The sequence below is a fragment of the Capsicum annuum genome, chromosome 9 (assembly GCF_002878395.1).
Source record: "Capsicum annuum cultivar UCD-10X-F1 chromosome 9, UCD10Xv1.1, whole genome shotgun sequence".
Taxonomy (NCBI): domain Eukaryota; kingdom Viridiplantae; phylum Streptophyta; class Magnoliopsida; order Solanales; family Solanaceae; genus Capsicum; species Capsicum annuum.
Genome location: NC_061119.1, coordinates 130258608 through 130278478, shown reverse-complemented (window position 1 = coordinate 130278478; position 19871 = coordinate 130258608). Strand labels below are relative to the sequence as shown.

The 19871-nt window shown below is 34.1% G+C and overlaps 1 protein-coding gene across 2 annotated transcripts; it reads left to right on the top strand.

The window, feature by feature from the left end:
• The first annotated feature begins 339 nt into the window (after positions 1 to 339).
• LOC107842450 (E3 ubiquitin-protein ligase Praja-2) lies at positions 340 to 13419 on the top strand. 2 transcript variants are annotated; one of them, XM_047396975.1, is made up of 2 exons: positions 340 to 706; positions 11399 to 13419. In XM_047396975.1, exon 2 carries the CDS (start codon positions 11399 to 11401, stop codon positions 13061 to 13063), a length of 1665 nt encoding a protein of 554 aa, XP_047252931.1. In that variant the 5' UTR covers positions 340 to 706; the 3' UTR covers positions 13064 to 13419. The 2 variants fall into 2 exon arrangements, with proteins under 2 accessions (XP_047252931.1, XP_016541784.2); XM_016686298.2 differs by having other exon boundaries at positions 368 to 951.
• The last annotated feature ends 6452 nt before the right edge of the window (positions 13420 to 19871 follow it).

Sequence of the window (19871 nt, the reverse complement as noted above, 5' to 3'; positions counted from 1 at the left end):
CTGCCTTTGGTGATGTTGAAATTTCAAATGAACTGACGAACTGAGGATGACTAAGCGCCACTATAGCCTTCACGTGAATTTTATGGTCTAAAGCAAAGCAGTATATTAGGATTTAGGGTTGCTAAATGATTATCAATAACAAATACAGTGTACCCACAGCGTGGGATCTGGGTTACTAAATGATTATAAATTATAATATATTATTTATATAATTTTGATTTTTTGATTTATCCAATTTTTTTTTTTTAAATTCGAAAACCAAATCATTTAACCAAATTTTTAAAATTAAATTTTGATTTAATTTTTTAATTTTTTCAATTTAAATCAAAATATTGCTAGCCTTATGTCCAACAAAGGAAAATGTTGTTTTAGTGTTTGGTGGGTGGGCAAAATGCTCAATGACTTTCGAAGCTCCCCATTTTCTTCACTTACGAGTACGACCCTCAGTTTTTCCCATATCTCATACCTCTTCGTTTTCCCATCTCTACTTTTCTTCTGAGCAACCCTAATCTTTCCTTCTGCCAACTCAATTAATTCTCAAAGTTACTCCCCCTAATCTCTTCTCTCATTACAGCAGGAATTGACCCAATCCCTCCCCCCCTCCCTCCCCGCCGCCTTTTTTTTCCTCATGCGTGATTTAGGAGATCACTGTGCTGCCTCTATTGACAGCTTTGACGATCGGTAGCCAACATCTGTAATCTTTCTGGTCTGTAATTTCCTATGTCAAATTGTGCTTTCTGTAGATCTACACTCTAATCATTTCTTTCTGCTTCATTAATTGTTGAATTGATGCTTAATGTAATTCGGAATTATAAACAGCTTAATTGTTCTATTGCTGTCTTTTGTCTTTTTTGTAATTGGGGTAGGGGAAAGGGGGGAAAGGGGGAAGGGGAGGGGGATTACAAGGTTGGGAATCGAATACTGACCAACAAAGTGAAAGTGAAAGTTCAGGTAGTCAGCCACCTGAGCTACTAAGATTCCCCTCTTGCTGTCTTTTGTTGTCCATCATCAGTGAGATTTTACTATACTATTGTATTGGAACTTGCATGGTAAATATTGTGAGAAATAACGGAACTGGAATGAGCACCAACTGAGAGGTTAATTCTGGTGATCCTTAATCTGTGAAGCAGCTATCCAGAAGAATGTCTGTCTGATTCTTCTTTTAGGCTGGCCTTCTTCCCCCTATTTTGAAAGAAAATTCTTGTTTGCGATTAACGTTCCTTTGGTGAATGGTTATCTATAAACAAACAATCCATGTGCTTGTTAAAGAAGATTTGCATGCTTGAACGGCTTCCCTTCCAATGATGGATGTGGTAAATAAGGGTTGTATTTAATAATCTTGTACAATGTTATTACATGGTCATATGCTAGCAGAACTTGGAAGTTTAAGTGAATTGGCAATTATTATTATATAGGGCAGCATAGAAGAAGAGCGGCTCAGAAAGACCTTGATTGTGTTTCCATAAAGTAACACTATATTTAATTAAACAAATGCCCTTTGTATTGCAAAGATCGAAGGGTATTTCAAGAATGAAAAATCATTTAGAGTTAGAAGGATGTCTACAATAACAACAACAAACCTAGTGTATTCCCACAACGTGGGATCTGGGGAGGGTAAGATGTATGCAGTCCATACCGCTACCTCCGAAGAGGTAGAGAGGCTGTTAGAAGGATGTCTGCTTTAGAAGAAAGCTAGCCCATTTCAAAACTAGTCAAACTGAGTGAAAAACACTGAATCACAATGAAAAGGTTATCAAATTTAGCATCTATTCAGCTACCGGAAAGAAAAACCTATACATCATTTTGGTGGCAACCTATGTTGCTCGGACTCTGTGAGAATACAATACTTTTGATAGATCTGACACACATCCATCAACATTATTGAAGAGTCCGGGAAACATAGGTGGCAAGAGATGTTAGCCTCCACCCTCAACTTTCAACTTCCTAAAACACTCAGATTGGGTAATAGATTATGATCCACTAAACTAACGTGGATGATGCATCTCCGGCCGTTTCAATTCAAACGCTTGTCGGTTGTTGTTCTTTAGTTGTAAAATCTTGTCTTAAGTTCATTCTGGAGTTAATCTAAGGAGTAGCCGTCAAACATGCATACATCATCCACGAGCATGCAAATACATCTATATTATCTTCTATATTTGAGCAATGATGGGAGATAAATGTCTGTTGAAGATATGTCTCAGAAATAAAGTAAGAGTTGATAATTTTAGTAGTTTTAAATTATTAGTCCTATGTGACTTAGGAATAAGTTATCCCAATTTAAATTGAAGTGTAGTCAGGAATTTAGCTAAAAATATATGTTTTGAGTTATTAATAAAATAATTTCTTTGACAATACAATTGTAGTATCTTTTCTCTCCACCTCTTTCTTTGTTATTTCTCTAATTTCAAAGCTAAAAGAACCACACTTGGTGTCAAGAGCTATTTGATTCTAAGGGCTTGTGAGTTAGAGAAGACCCCCAAAAAAACCCTGCGTAAAAGTCAACATTGTTATGGCTTCCAGCATTTTCTCAATTCCTTCACCCCCAATTTTTTCTGGTGAGAATTATCCAATTTGGACTGTCAAGATAAGAACCTATTTGCGAGCATATGATCCTTGGGAAGTGGTAGAGGTTGGAGGAGAGGCAAATCCTTTGCCAAATAATCCAACTATGGCGCAAATTAAGAATCACAGAGAAGAGGTTTCAAAAAACTTTAAAGCTCTCTTTTGCATTCAAACAACACTTTTGTAAGTAATTTTCGTAAGAGTTATGGCGAGTGAGACTGCAAAGAAGGCTTGGGACAAGTTGATAGAAAAATTTCACGGAAGTGACAATATCAGGCAAATAAAAGTGATGAATCTGAGAAGAGAGTTTGAAATTCTCATAATTAAGGATCCAAAAACTATTGAAGAATTCTCCAACAAGTTGATGAAGTTGTAAACCAAATCAGACTTATGAGAGAAGAGCTTATAGATTCAAGAATTATGGAAAAGGTTCTTATGAGTTTACCGGAGAGATTTAAAGCAAAGATCTTCTCACTCGAAGATTCGAAGGATCTCACAAAACTGTCACCTTCAGAACTTGTACATGCTCTTCAAGCTCAAGAGCAAAGATCCTTAAGGCTAGAAGAAATTATTGAAACTGCTCTTCAAGTCAAGTTCAAAGGGAAGATACAGATGCAAAAGGAAGGTAAAATCCCAGAAACTTCTACTAATTCTAGTAGAAAAATCAAGGCGATTCTCGCAATGGATTCGAGAAAAAAGAAAACATTTCTCCATGTAAGTATTGTAGAAAAAACAATCATAAAGTGGATGATTGTTGGTTTAAGGGGAAGAAACCACCTCTTCGGTGTAGATATTGCAATAAACTTGGTCATATTGAAAGGTTTTGCAGAGTGAAGAAGGAGAACAACCAACAAACTCAAAAATCCAAAGTTTTGGAAGTTGAAGAACAATAGGAGTTTGTGTTTACGACGATGGCAACAACAAGATTGGATGATGAAAACACATGATTTCTGGACAGTGGTTGCACTCAACACATGACCAGCAAACAAGAATATTTTACGAAGTTGGAATCTGCCAAAGGTAGTGTCAAGTTGGCCGATAAAATCAAGTTGGAGATTATTGGTAAAGGAACTGTGGCAATTGAAGCTCCCAAAGGTACTAAATTTATTTTAGATGTTTTGTTGGTACCTGATCTTGACCAAAATCTATCGAGTGTTGGTCAAATGCTAGAACAAGATTATATGTTACAGTTCAAAGACAAAAAATGTGTTGTTTTCGAATCTAGCGGCCAAGAAGTGATTACGGTTGAAATGATAAAAAGAAGTTTTTTTTGAATTGGACCTCAAATTCTGATAAAGTTTGTCGAAGTAGTAGATGTGAGCAGGATTCAAAATTATGTCACAAAAGACTTGACCATTATAACTTGAAAACCATTCAATATGCTCAAAAGCATGATTTAGTGAAGGACTTGCCTGAAATTAAGTTATGTTCTGTGTGTGAAAGTTGTCAACTAGGAAAGCAACATAAATTACCTTTTCAAAAGTCAGCAACATGGAGAGCAAGTGAGAAGTTACAACTTGTTCATTTTGATATTTGTGGACCGGTGAAAACTCCTTCGATCAGTGGTAGGAAGTATTTTATTCTTTTATAGACGATTTTACTCAAATGACTTGGGTATATTTTCTTAAGCAAAAGCTTGAAGTGTTTGTTGTTTTTAAGAAGTTTAAAGCTATTTGTGAAACTCAAAGTGGATGCTTGTTGAAAACTCTTCGAACAGACAATGGGAAGGAGTATAATTCAAGTGAATTTCATTTGTTTTGTGATGATATGGGAATTGAGCATCAACTTACAGTCACTTACCCCAGCAAAATGGAGTTTCTGAAAGAAAAAATCGATTTGTTCTTGAGATGGCTAGGTGCATGATTTTTGAGAAAAAGTTGTCGAAGTCTTTTTGGGCGGAGGCGTAAACACATTAATTTATCTACAAAATAGACTGCCAACAAGGGCTATGGATGGAATGACACCAGTTGAAGCTTGGAATGACATAAAACCATCAATTAGGCATCTAAAGGTGTTTGGTTCTTTCTGTTATACTCATTTACCAGCTGTGAAACGAAGTAAGCTTGATGAAAAAGCTGAAAAAGGAATTTTGGTTGGTTATAGCTTTGTCTCGAAGGCCTATAGAATCTACAATATTAAATCTGGCAGCGTTTTTATAAGTCGAGATGTGAAGGTGGATGAAGATGCTTATTGGGATTGGAATATCTCTCAAGTCAGAAAGATGGTTGTTGAACCTACTTTTCAAGATTCAAGTGAAGACTTGGAAACAGAGGAAGATGAACATTTTGTTGTTAGAGGCACCAGACCATTGGCTGAAATTTATGAAAGATGTAATCTTGTTGTCATGGAACCTTCAAACTTTCAAGCTGCCTGGAAGGTTGAAGAATGGAAGCAAGCAATGGAGGAGAAAATTGCCATGATTGAGAAGAACGAGACATGGAAACTTGTTGACAAACCTGAAAATAAACAAGTTATTGGAGTTGTGTATAGAGTGAAACTAAATGCGGATAGATCTATATACAGGCACAAAGCAAGGATGGTCGTTAAAGGTTATTCTCAACAGCTTGGAGTTGATTACTCGAATACTTTTGCACCTGTTGCAAGGATGGACACCATTAGAATTTTGATTGCATTAGCAGCACAAATGAAGTGGAAAATCTAGCATTTAGATGTCAAATCTGCTTTCTTGAATGGCTTTTTAGAAGGGGAAATTTATGTGGATCAACCCGAAGATTTAATGGTTCAAGGAAGTAAAAGTAAGGTGTATAAGCTTCAAAAAGCTTTATATGGGTTGAAACCGGCTCCAAGGGCTTGGTATAGCAATTGTAACCAAGGTTTCCAAAAAAGTGACAATGATGCTACACTTAATTTGAAGACACTCCCTAATGATGGCTCATTAATTGTTTCTCTATATGTTGACGATTTGCTTGTTACAGATAGTGATGAGGAAGAGCTGCAGAAGTTGAAAGTGAAAATGGAGAAACAGTTTGTAATCTCAAATTTGGAGAGATGAAGTGTTTTTTGGGGCTGGAAGTATGCCAATCAAAATCTGGAATTTTTCTCAATCAACACAAGTACGCTTTGGAGATTCTGGAAAAGTTTAGAATGCAAAATTGTGAACCTGTTCCTACACCATTGGTTTTGAATACAAAATTCTCAAAAGAAGACGGAGCAGAGAAGTGTGATGCTTCATTATGTAGAAGTTTGATTGGAAGTTTCTGTTACCGGTAACGCCACGGTACCGATTAGTGCTGGTATACCGGTACCCAATGGTCCGGATAACGTTACCGGTGCGAACCTTCGAAAAAATCCGGTAGTTCCGGTTGATCGGTTTCGGTTAACTGGTTTCGGTCCGTCAAACGCTTAAATTTCTGCCTTTTTTTTTTTTTTTTTTTTTAAATGGGGAGGTATCTGGCACGGCACTGGCAGCGGCTCTTCTGGCCATTGCTTTGTAGCCGTTTAAACAACCCCCCTCCCAATTACCCCACACCACCCCTTAAGATTTTCACTATAAATATCCTTCATTTCAATTCTTTTTTCACACAAATATTATCAATTCTCATACTCTCTCTTAATATTCTCACATTCTCTCTAAATATTTATAATTAGTATATTAGTTGGATTTGAAGATCCAATTATTATATTAGTTAGAGTTGAAGATTTGTTGAAGATATTACAAGCTTCAATTATCATCTTTTAATTTCGACATTTGGTATACGTCTGCTTTTACACAGATGTTCGGTATATTCGTTCCAACTTTAATCTTTTTTATTTACGTTAATATCTATATTTTTACTTTTTAGTATCTACATTTGTTTACTTACATTAATTTTTAAATTTATAATATTTGTATTGCTTGTTTTAATATTTTAATTTAAATTATGGATTTCAAAAAAAATAGTAGTGGTAAAAAATCAATCTTTGGTAAGGTTTTTCGTAGAAATAAAAAAAGTAAGGCTAGTACTACTACTAGTTCATTACCGCCTAGATTTAATGGAACTTCTTTATCATAACCTAATGTTTTTGATGTTGGTATCGATATGGAATTAGATAATGAGACCCTAAGTAGGCGTTATAATAATTTTGAGGAATACTTACCGGAGGAAGATGATATAGAAGAACAAGAGTTAGGTGATACCCCTACCCCTACTAGTCCGGTTACGGAATTACCGGAACACGGTGAAGAACTTCCCCCTTTACTGAAATTTACTAGGGCCAAAGGTACCGAACGTACTAAAAGGTCTTTAGTTTGGAAATTTATGGAGCATGATAGGGTAAAAAGTACTGCTACTTGCAATAAATGCAAGCAAGTTTTTAAACATTTGACCGGGGGAAAAAATGGCGGGACATGATTGCTAACTTTGCATCTGACGAGATGTGAAAGAATTTGTTCGTCTAAAAAATGAGGCTAAGGCAAAAAAAGATAGTACACAATTTGTGCATGAATCTGTAGGAGGTAATATGGTTCAAACGCATTTAGACATGTTTAATCCGACTGAAGCAAGTTCATCATCGACATATAGTGAAGATGTACATAGAGAAGAACTAGCAAAAATGGTTGCTGTTATGGGTTTGTCTTTTAGTTTTTCTTCGCATTCCGATTTTATTCATTATATTCAACGAGTATATAATCCCTCTTTTAAAGATTTTTCACGAAATACTATTAAAAATGATATTTTTAAATTTCAAGCTGAACATTGCCATTTTCTTCGTTGCTTATTTGATAAATTTGATGGTAGAATATCTGTTACTTCTGATATAGGTCGTAGTGTTATCGGTAATGATTATTTTACTCTCACGGCTCATTGGATTGATCACGATTGGAACATGTAAAAAAGAATTATTGCTTATAAATATGTTGATGAGTCTAAAACCGGCGTGTATATAGCTAGTACAATAGCGGAGAACATGAAATATTTTAGATTTATTAGTAAACTTATTACATGCACATTAGATAATGCTTCTAATAATTTGAAAGTTATTGAAGAGTTAAAAACTAGATTTTGTCCTATGGATGAAGATCATTTTCATGTTAGATGTGCTGCGCATATTTTAAATTTGATAGTACATTAAGGTGTTCATTTGTTTGGAAATGGTTGTCTTAAAGTTTGAATTGCTTGTAGTTATATTTTTAAAAATAAAAGAAAGGCTATAATGGATGATTTTAGATATAAATGTAATCAATGTGAACTTCCATATAGAAAAGTTTCAAAAGAAATTCCTACTCGATGGAATTCTTTGTTTCAAATTCTTGAAGTTGCTTTTATATATCGTAAACCTATACAATTAGTTTATAATGCTTATAATGAGGATGTTAATTTAATGTTAGATGAAGATGATTGGACTGAACTACAAGAACTTTGTAAATTTTTGAAAACTTTTCATCAAGCTACGGAAACAGTATCTGCTCTATATACTCCAACTATTTCTTCTGTTTTAGTAACTATTACTGCTATTTCTAAAGTACTTGCTGAAAATAAAAAATTATGCCCTTACAAAGAGGCAATTAAATCTATGTTTGAAAAGTTTAAAAAATATTATTTTCCTATTCCACAAATTTTTTGACAACTAATTTATTCAATCCATTTTATAAAGAACATGGTACAATGATGTTGGTTAGAAAATTATACAACAATTTAGAAATTGGACCTCATGAAAAGCCATCAGTTGAAACTTGTTGTGCTAGCATAGTACCTACCGCTAAGAGTTTATATAACTTGCATCAAGTTATGGAACAAAATATTGGGCCGATCGAACCTACTACTTCTAGACGTAGATATGATGATTTAGATGACGAGATGGGCGAGGAACTTGGTCTTCAATGTTGTCGTATCTTTCGCAGGATCGGGAAAGTATTAGAGATGAAAATGGAAAACAACTTTTATCATGGTGGAAGACTCGTATTAGGCAATTTCCAAATGGAATGTGAGAGTTCTTGACAGGCCAACTTGTATGGAGCGGAGTGTTGGCCTGTCAAGCTTCTTCAGTTGCTTCGGAGCAAGCTTTCAACAGAGGAAGATTTATAATAGGAGATCATCGATATTCGTTAGCAAGGGATAGTTTGGAGATTTCGGTATTATTTAGAGATTGGATCAATGCCGAACGAAGAAATTTTGAGCTCCTCAAATTACCGCTCTTTATTGAAGACGAAATAGATGAAATTTTTGAGGAAAACAGTGATGACGGAATGGAAGCAATGGAAGAACAATGAAAAAGACCAATTCCGAAAGATTTATCCGCCGAAGAAGTAGAAAAGTTACGCCAAAAATATTATAGACAATTTAGATATTAATAAGATTTTACAATAGAGTTCTGATTCAAACAGAACCCTTCCTAGAAGGTGGCTACGTAGATTAGATTTTCATTTAATATCTTTGTAATAAATGTACAACGTATGAAATTTGAATAAATATAACGGCTATTTGCCTAATTTTATTTTAAAATTTGTCTTTTGTTTGTTGCAATTATGGAAAAAAAAATTAATACAAAACTTTATAAAGTTAGGAAAATTTTTAACTTCTTAAACTTATTAAAAATATTATATTAACTTAAACTTAACATATATTTTTTTAAGTTAAAATTTTAAATTTTTTAAGATATATTAAAACTTAAACTTATTAAAAAAGAGTCAATAAATTATATAAATTATATAAGTTAATATATATAGACAACTTATATATTAATGCCATTAAGTTAAACTTATATATTAATGCCATTAAGTAATATCAACAACAACAACAAACCCAATGTATTCCCATACAGTGAGGTCTGGGGAGGGTAAGATGTACGCAGTCCATACCATTAACTCCGGAGAAGTAGCAAGGTTGTTTCCGATAGACCCCTGGCTCAAGATAAGATAAGTCATAAAAAACGTACACAAAGCATGGAGCAATATGACATGACATAAATACGCCACCTATAAGAAGTAGTAAACAAAGAATAGTAAGCAATCGTAATGCAGCATAACAAGAATACTGCACCGGCCAAGTACATCCCTATCCTACCTACCGAAAAAGTCACTAGCCTTCTATCCTAATACGCGCCCTCCAGATCTTCTTATCTAGGGTCATGTCCTCAGTAAGCTGTAACTGCTCCATGTCCCGCCTAATCACCTCTCTCCAATATTTCTTCAGCCTACCCCTGCCCCTCCTGAAACCATCCAAAGCAAGCCTCTCACACCTATGAACCGAAGCATCCGTGCTCCTCCTCATCACATGTCTGAACCATCTCAAACGGACCTCCGGCATCTTGTCCTCTACCGAAGCCACACCAACCTTATCTCGAATAGTCTCATTCCGAACCCTATGCCCCTAGTAAGCCCACACATCCGCATTTCCATCACCTTTAGTTTTTGAATGTGAGAGTTCTTGACAGGCCAACACTCCGCTCCATACAACATGGTCGGACTGTCTGTCTGCCACCCTATAAAATTTACCTTTAAGCTTGGGCGGCACCTTCTTATCACACAACACCCTCGAGGCGAGCTTCCACTTCATCCATCCCACCCCGATCTGGTGAGAGACATCCTCGTCAATCTCACCATTCCCCTGAATCATGGCCCCTAAGTACTTGAAACTATCCCTTTTAAAATTTAAATTAAATTAAAATTTAAAATTTAAAATTTAAAACAAACACTGTAGCAGTACGTTATGTTCCGGTAATGTTCCGGTGTTGCTTCGGTCCGATCCGGTTCCACACCGGTAGCCAGCGGACCGGTCCGAACAAGAGGAAAATTCCGGTATTCCGATTCCGGTAACACCGGTTCCGGCGACGTAAAACGGTAAGGAAGCTCCGGTACCGGTTCCGTATTCGGTCAAACCGGTCCGGTGGTACCAGTTCCGGTCCGTTGCTAGTCCTAGTTGATAGTGATTGGGCTGGACATATTGACGATATGAAGAGCACTACTGGCTATGCTTTTTCCTTGGGTTCTGGTGTGTTTTCTTGGAATTCAAAGAAGCAAGAAATAGTAGCGCAATCCACTACAGAGGCAGAGTATGTAGCAACATCTCCAACAAATCAAGCTATTTGGTTGTGGAAAATTCTGAAGGATCTTGGAATGAAATTGCAAGCTGCAACTAAGATCATGTGTGATAACACTTCAGCAATGGCAATTGCAGAAAACCCAATCCAGCATAGTAAAACAAAGCATATTCTTGTCAAGTTTCATGCCATTAGAGAAGCTGAGAATAATAAGGAAATCAAGCTTGTCCATTGTTGCTCGGAGGATCAACTCGCTGATGTATTTACCAAAGCTCTTCCCAAATTCAGTTTTGAAACTCTTCGTGAACAACTTGGAGTTACCAACAAACATCTCAAGGAGGAGTGTTGAAGTATTGAGTTATTTGCTGTTATTTTTTCTTTTTAGTTTAGTAATTTTATTTCTGAAATTCAGTTATTTAGTTGAGATAGAATAGGATTTTATTAGTATCCTAGTTGAAAATAGAATAAGAGTCTTTTGTCTATTTATTTTCTAAGATGTTGATGAGTAAACTGAGCAGAATATTTTTTTATCCTCAAAAGTATTTTTTCTTCTTCTTCTCCGTAGTCTGTAGAACAACAATGTCGTTTTTTTCTCGGTAAAGAGTAGAGGTGGTAAGTTAGCCAGCCAAGTTCCTCATTGTTGATGAACCATGTACAAGTTTTGTATTTATTTTTGCATCTATTTCTCAATCAGCACAAGATACTTCATCAAGTCTAACTCATCTGAATGTGACTTCTCTTCCCACTTGCTATTTCTGTTTTTCCCTTTATCTGAACATTACTTTTTTGCTTGTTTCAGTTGCTGAATATTCATCTGTTTCTTTGATTTCATCTTGCACTCCCTGTTTGTATGCAGATGGATGCAAATTCAGATTCTGTTTCATCAGAATTGTCTGATTCTTCTCTGCTTGGCCACATGAGTAACATTTTGGCTGTTGGCCAAACTGGACTTGCTCCTTCATGTGCTTTATGTCATAGATTGTTGATATCAGATAATGAGGCTGGTGAGTTAGAAGCAATAAATATATGTGGTGATTGTAAATTCTTACTCCTGGAGGATCTTGGGACACCCATGCGAGATTATCAAAGAGGGACACCTGTGTCGAGCAGAAGGTTGTACAGCAATTCTGAGTCAATTGAGACTCTCTTTTCTCATCATTTCTCGCAAATGATTAATCTGGCAAGGCAAAGCCCAGCCAATGGTCTAGAGCATGATAATCAATCAATAGAAGGAGACGTTGGGTTAAGGTCAGTGCAGCGCACCAGTACCCGGATCACTCCAAGTGGATCTAGGAGGTGGAGGAGGGTTCATTCTGACACTGAAAGTGATGGTGTTGATTCTCTCTTTGGGGAGACTGAATCAAATGTCACCTACAGTGGATATAGGAACTTTAATAGTGAAATTGAGTCCATTTCTTATAGTGCTTATGGAGGGAACTCTGATGCTTCTGTTGATGGTAATAGTTACCTTGATAATGATCACTCTTTTCACTCAGATGAAGGAAGTGACTTCGAATCCGATATTGATATTGATCCAATGCATGCTGGTATGTATCACTGGAACCCTGATAATGAGGAAGAAGATGAAGATGATAATGAATGGGAGGAGGTTGATACTGATGCAGTACATTCTGTGGGTTCTAGAGCTCAGCTTCAAAGGTCATTACACCTAAATCAGAGCAGTCACGCTGGAAATTGGTACAGACAGTTTCATTCTCCCGAATTTCACGGTACAGTTCGTTTCAGAATTCCTGATGGCGGTCAAAGACTTGTTATTGACATGTCAGCGAACTCACAGGAGTTGGAACTACAGACTGATGCCAGTGACTATCTTGATACTAGAACTTTCGAGGAGTTACTGGAGCATTTCGCTGAAACAGATGGTTTAAGAAGAGGAGCACCACCTGCAGCTGTATCTGTTTTAAATGATCTGCCATGTTTGGTTGTTAAAGAAGACCACGAACAGCTTGACAATTTGTCTTGTGCAATCTGCAAGGATTCTCTTTTTGTTGGCACCGTAGTAAACCGACTTCCTTGTTCTCACTTGTATCACCCCTCCTGTATTTTGCCTTGGCTAGTGTCAAGAAACTCGTGCCCACTGTGCCGCTATGAACTTCCAACTGATGATCTGGATTATGAGTACAGAAAGCAGAGGGCCAGTAGTAATTTGGTGATTCATGGAATCCCACAGCATGAAATAAATGAAGATGCATCTTTGGATAGCAGTGATGGTGAAAATGATGAATTTGGTTACAGTATGACGGAATCAGGGGAAGTGATCCATAATGAGGCTGTCAATGAACAATCTGGTAGTGCAGGTGCACGAGGAAGGTGGTTTCTTGGAGCTGCTGCTCCTGTTGTTGGTGTTGTTGGAGTTGTTCTGATGTTGTGGTTAGGAAACCCATTGATGGATAGGAGCCTTAGTCTCCCTATTTTCTGTTCACAAGGGCGACGTACCAATCAATCTTTGCTCTCTCAGCAGGTTAATAACCGAAGCAGGAGATGGTGGTCTCTGTCTTAACTTTTTATTTGTCTGTTTTAACATGTTTCTGATCATCAGATGTAGATTCACAAAATTAGTAAAGAAACCTATTCAAGGCACCATTTAGGCCTTATGTTGTTAACGCACCTGTTTGTATTTAGATTTTGCCAAACTATCTCAGAAGCTCACTCTGCCCTTGGATAAATCAGGGTAGCTTAGGTGACCTCGGTTGACATGGTAATTTGTATGTACTAGTTGATTTGCTTTTAGCATTTCCGTTAGTACATTCCCCACCCAAAATTTGGACAAATTCTGAGGGCTCCACATCCAGTGGTTCACTAACTTTGAGCTGTTATGTACTCTATTCGTTTCGGAATAAGTGAATTGTTGGGGTATTTATTGGTGTTTCAGAATAAGTGAATCATTAAATTTTTTTTTAAATTTACCCTTATGATTTGACAATCAATTAATTTTTGAAAAGGTATTACAAGGTCAACTTTTCATTATTATTTTTTTTTGAATAAAAATGGAAAGTTGTGTTAAATTTATGTCTTTAATGTTTTTTTCTTAATATGTATGTCAAGATTCAACAATTCATTTAGTATGAAATGTATGAAATGGAGGAAGTATTGTTTAAAATGCTGCAGATCTTCCCATTTGCAACTATTTCTAGAAATCAAGCTTTTGCAGTACTTCCTATGATGTGTGTGGCGGTCAGAAGTTACTTTTAGTAGCAAACAACAAATATGGGTCAATTCTTCACAATCAATAGTAATTTATAGTTGTAGCTTGGTCAACCTACGTCAATTGGGCCGGGCCAGTTCAAACCAACATCGGCCGACTTCTTGTTACTGATTTTTTGGGCCGGTTTGGTATCGATTCAACTCTTTACGGGCTGGGCTGGTAAGGGCTAAACAGTAAATCATCCCAAAATAGACTGGGATCGCCCCATTTAGCGTGAAACTGATTTTGATTGGTCCAAACCGGTCAAAATGTAAAAATAAAATAATTTAAATTCGAATTTACATGTTTTTTTCAATATATACTATATATGCACACCTATATCTATCTATATCTATAATCTATAATCTATATCTATAATTTATAATATATTAAAAGTGCGAAGACCCTTAGAAAAATTATTTAAACTTTTTGCCCTCCATTAAAAGATTTTGCAATAGACAATTAATTATCTTTTCACTTATTTTCTTTAATTATTAATTAATTATTAAAAAATTAAAAATTCCTAAAATATATGACAAGAATAAAATATAAGGTAAATTAATGTTGGTAGGTATTCTTTTTCCTTGTGTATATGAAAAAGGAATCTTAAAATATATAGTAAGAAAAAAATTAGAAAAATACTATATTTTAACTTTGGAGTTAATGTTAACGAGACAAAAACTCGATTTACTAAATTGAATCCCAAATTACACTAGAATCATAATTGCTCCAACTATAAATTACAACCCATAAGACGCCATGTCCATAGGGAAAGAAGTACCAAATCGAACTACTCATTATTAACACATGTATATTACATGCAACACCTCAAAATCGAAAATTAAATAAGCTTTCAGCCTTTCACATTGCAAAGTGCACCCAGGTGCCCAGAATTTGGTCTGTATTTGACATAATTTTTTACATCTTTAATTTATTTTTGAATTTATAGAATAATAAATGATAGAGTATTTTTGATAGATAATTATAAATTCAAAGGTCTAAAACAATACAATTTGTTCATATTTAATTATGGATACTTTTGCGTATATGTTATGTATACTCTAATAGACTTTTGATGAAGTAATTGATACTTCGATAAACCTTTACATTTTTATTGATAAAGTACACATAACAAAAATTAGGTATATAAATATTATATCTAGAAACATAAAAATCTTCAATGGAAAAAAGATATATAAAAATATGTTAATTCAAATAAGAAGGTATAGCTATTACACATTGTTGGATTGAATTATTATTTTCTATATTTGATGAAAGCATGAATCCTATATCCATATTGGCTATATCTATAATTTATAATCTATAATCTATAATATATTAAAAGTTTGAAAACCTTTAGAAAAGTGATTTAAATTTTTTGTCCTTTATTAAAAAACTTTCATTTAGACAAAACTGTCTCTTCACTATTTTCTTTAATTTATTATTTAATTTTTTAAATTATAGTAACTAGACTCCTGAAATATATAGACTCCTAAAATATATGAAAGTAGAATCAATTAATATTTTTCTTTACTGGTCAATTAGAAAAGTACTTCTAAAATAGGACTCTATTAAGGAAACACTTCTATACATATTAAGATGCACATTAAACTAGAGAAGAAATCGATTTACCAATTGGGACAATATAATTGATGCTCATCTAAGCCATCTGATCAAAAGCTTTGGTCTGTCGGAATTTCCCAGTAACAAACATATTACGTATGATATATATTTTTGTTTCTATGTTATTGTAGAGAAAGATAGGAGGAAGTTGAATTTGTTGCACCTCATAGCAATCTCTGTTTTTTCTCCTGATTTATGGGAGGTGTTATGGTAATAAAGTGAGTTTCGCCACGAAAATTATGAATATTTACAAATTAATTTCTTTTAAATGATATTAAGAAATTAGAGTTGTGTATCAATATTTATAATCTATAATCTATATCTCATTCTTTTGGGTCAAAATTTTCACTCGAACAAAAATTTCTATCAAAATCAAAGCTCTGTGATCACTATTGTATTGTTTTATTGTAGTTTACAGGTCGTAGATGAATGTCAGCTGGCTTTGAAGAATTTCTTGTGTAAAGGTTAGATTTAATTGTATTATTTTGATATTTTTATTATCTTATTATTTTATCTAAGTTTAATTGTATTATTTTGATATCTCTTGTACCGTATTGTATTGCTGTAGTTTACAGGTAGTAGATAAATATCGGTCAACTTTGAAGAATGTTTTAAAGATAAAGGTGAGGTTTAATTATATTGTTTTAATATCTCTACTTTGAATTTTTTTTTGTGTGTAAAGATTAGATTTGGTTGTATTATTTTGGTATCTGTATTATCGTATTATTTTGTTATAGTGTAAGGTTTTGTGTAAAAATTAGATTTAATTATATTTTTTTTATGCCTTTATCATTGAATTATTTTGTTGTAGTTTACAAGTTGTAGATGAATGCCGATTAGCTTTGAGAAATATTTTTGGTAAAGGTTAAATTTAATTAAATAAATTCTCTATGTTTCCATATTCAAAAGATGTTGAATTTAATTATTGTATTCATCTTTAATATTTAAACCAATATCTTATTTAATGTAACGTTTGAATTCGTTAAAGTGGGTACACGTGTAAGGCGCGTACACCTAAACTAGTATATTTTAAATATGTTAAACAATAAACGTATAACATATATATATACATTACATATTATGCTACTTTAGAAACATATACACATGTATACATTAAATATATATTATTTTAGTCTATAGAAAAATATATACGCATATATACGTACAATATAATATATATACTACTTAAAATACTACTTGAAACAATATACATACAACATATATATATATATATATATATATATGTCTATATATATATATATATATATATATATATATTACTTTAGAAAATATATACACATGTATACATTAAATATATACTACTTTAGAGCCTATAGAAAATATATACACATATATACGTACAATATAATATATATACTACTTAAAATACTACTTGCAACAATATATATACAAAATATATACCTTATATATACTACTTTAGAAAACATATACACATGTATACATTGAATAGATACTACTTTAGAGTTTATAGAAAATATATACACTTATATACGTACAATATAATATATACACTACTTAAAATACTACTTGAAAGTTGAAAGATATATACATTACATGTTATAGTACTTTAGAAATTATACACACATATATACAAACAAGATTACAATGTATACTACTTAATATAATAATACTTGAAGTTTTTAAATATATATTCAAACATTTACAATTTTACATACAACAATTAAAAGGTAAACTTATAATATTTTTATTTGTTATTTTTATTACTTAGTGTAAAGTTTTATAGCAAATTAGTAATATATTAAAAGTATTTAATTCAAACTAGACATTCAATTTAAATAAAAAAAGAAAGTAAGGAGTGAATGAATGTTGTATTTTATTGATTGCAAAATGATCCGAAACTTATAATTTACATGAATGAAAAATCTACAAATTTTGCATCATTTTTTCCAACTCATACATGTTAATATTAACGGGAACTGTCATAGGAAAGTCAAAATCAACGGAGGCAAAGGTTAAACCATGCATTGGATTTGATTGTGATGAGTTCTCTCTTGAAGTCATAATTTCTTCAAGATTCTGTTCGTCTTTCGGCTCCTCCTCCATTCCTTAATTTTTTTCGTTCCGCTCTAATCCAATCTCTAAGACAAATTAGAACATCCATAGCATTGCTTCCCAATGAGTGTCGGTTGTCTCTAAGCTATTGTCGTCCCTGACTAAAAGCGCTCTCCGATGCAACAGTTGACATTAGAACATTTAATATATCTCTAGCTAATCTTGAATGCACCGGATATTGTCTTTCATTATTATTCCACCAATCCAACATACAGATCCTTTCTCTACGATCCTCTATCGGCTGTCAAAGAAAATACTTAAGCTCTTCCCAAGAATTTATTCTGTGTGATGAAGGTTGCACCCTGTCCCAAACATTTAAATAAAAAAAGTAATCAGGATAACTACTATGTGCCTATCTTTTAGAATATGATGGCTCCTTAGAAGCTTGAGGAGCGACAGTTAGAGTGATATTTACCGGTACGTCTTCATCAAGTAAATTAGCATAATGGTTATATAATGCTTCCATGTAACTGTTTGTATCACTCATAGCTATAAATGAAGAAGGTTATTCTTCAGGCTGTATCTCTAAAGTATTATAAATAATAGAACTAAATTCACATATAGTATTATATTTCATACATGAATTTATTTGTAATGCCCCAAATCTGGTACCTGGAACGCTACACGGTGCTCATAACCCCGAAGGACCACAAGCTAACCCATGACTGATATATGTACCTGAACACTACATAATATACTGTAAAAATGCAAAAATAAAGGTTGAAAAGACATAAGGTTCAAAACTGTAACATAACTGATAAAACATAACATCTGGAGGGTATATGAAATACCCAAAACAACTAAAATAACTATCTGAACATGCTAGTCTAAAAAGCCTCTAACTGACTGAACTATCTGAATAAGGAGTTGATGGGAAATGTCTCCAACTAACTCCAACTACTGAAATAAATTAACTAATGAGATAATAAAGTAATGGTCATGTCCTCGAAGGATGAGGACTCACTGTTAACTCTGATTGCTGAGACTGGAATGCTACTGATGCTCTGGAGCTCGTGCTTCTTAACCTATGGTATAAAACACTATATCACAAATGCGTCAGTACATTTGAATGTACTGGTATACATGTGAGATAGGCTAAATGCAAAGGGTTCACATGCATGAACTATACTAACTGACTGAATAACATGAGTGTGAGAATATATGCATGAATACATAATAACTGTAATTGAGTTCATGATAACATGATTACTGAATCTGAGTACTAATAACATGATATATTGATAACTGTGTAACTGAAATAACTAATACTGAGCGACTGTATCTGACAATCTAGTTTCTGATGGAACTAGCTGAGTTTCATACTATTATGAGTTGACTATATCTGACAGTCCTGAATCCTATATAACTATCTGAGTTCTATTACTGAGACTGAATGACTGTATCTGATAGTCTTGATTCTTTACTAAAACTATGAAAAGTGGTCATCTAATCGACATGCCCCAAATAAAGCAATATAGCTGAGGTGGGGTCCAATCTATAACCCCAATTCAAAGGGTGTTAATACCGTGCCACTGGTAAGGACAAGCTGTGGGAAACCCTTATTTGACAGTGTCCACAAAAGAGAACGGTTGGGCAGTCATCTGACAGTGCTTATCCACCTCATCAACCCTCATCTAATTATGTTGATGTCTCAACCTATGCTAGCTACATAGTTCTAGAACACAAGGATGACTCTAAGAATCACACCCTCATCTGACAGTGTGTGTTCCCATCCTTGGGTTCACACGGTGCTAATTCCTACTCCCATCTGAATAGACACTGAACATGGATTACAGAATTGAATTGGAATAAATTAACTAAGTTTCGTTGAATAACGGAATACTACTGAGATTACTAAATTTTTGAGATTTTATTGAGTTTTCCTGAGTCACATGACTGACTGAATTTCTATGAACATGGCTCGACTGAGAGTATCTTGAAAACACGACACTGGCTCTAGGTACACAGCTAAATTGTCGGGTACAAGTACCCCCAGGACTCGATAGCATGAAATTGAAAAAGCATGACTTGCTTGAATACATGACCAACATCACAATCCATAATACAATAAGTTGGAGATTTCATGAAGTAGAAGTTCTAAAGCACTGCAAGGGTTAGACATGTATCCATAATTCATTGACTAAGACATTTCATCAAACATTTGACATGCATAAACTTATACATGATTGTGGATTTCATATTATTATACTAGTGTGACACTTTTCTTTCACATAGGCATTTAATCGAACACATGGGGAGCATGCTTTGGTTATACAATTATCAACACATCTAATAATCGTGGATACATCAATCAACGTGTAAATTTAAAGGTTTATCATGATTATTATGCAAATCACCACATCCTAGGGTTAATCATTGGAATATGTAATTTCAAACATGAATCAAA

Excerpts from the sequence above, each read along its gene's own strand:
- LOC107842450 (XM_016686298.2), top strand. The coding sequence starts at position 790 with ATGCTTAATGTAATTCGGAATTATAAACAGCTTAATTGTTCTATTGCT. Across the intron at positions 952-11,398 it reads AAGTGAAAGTGAAAGTTCAG|ATGGATGCAAATTCAGATTC; the intron begins GTAGTCAGCCAC and ends GTTTGTATGCAG.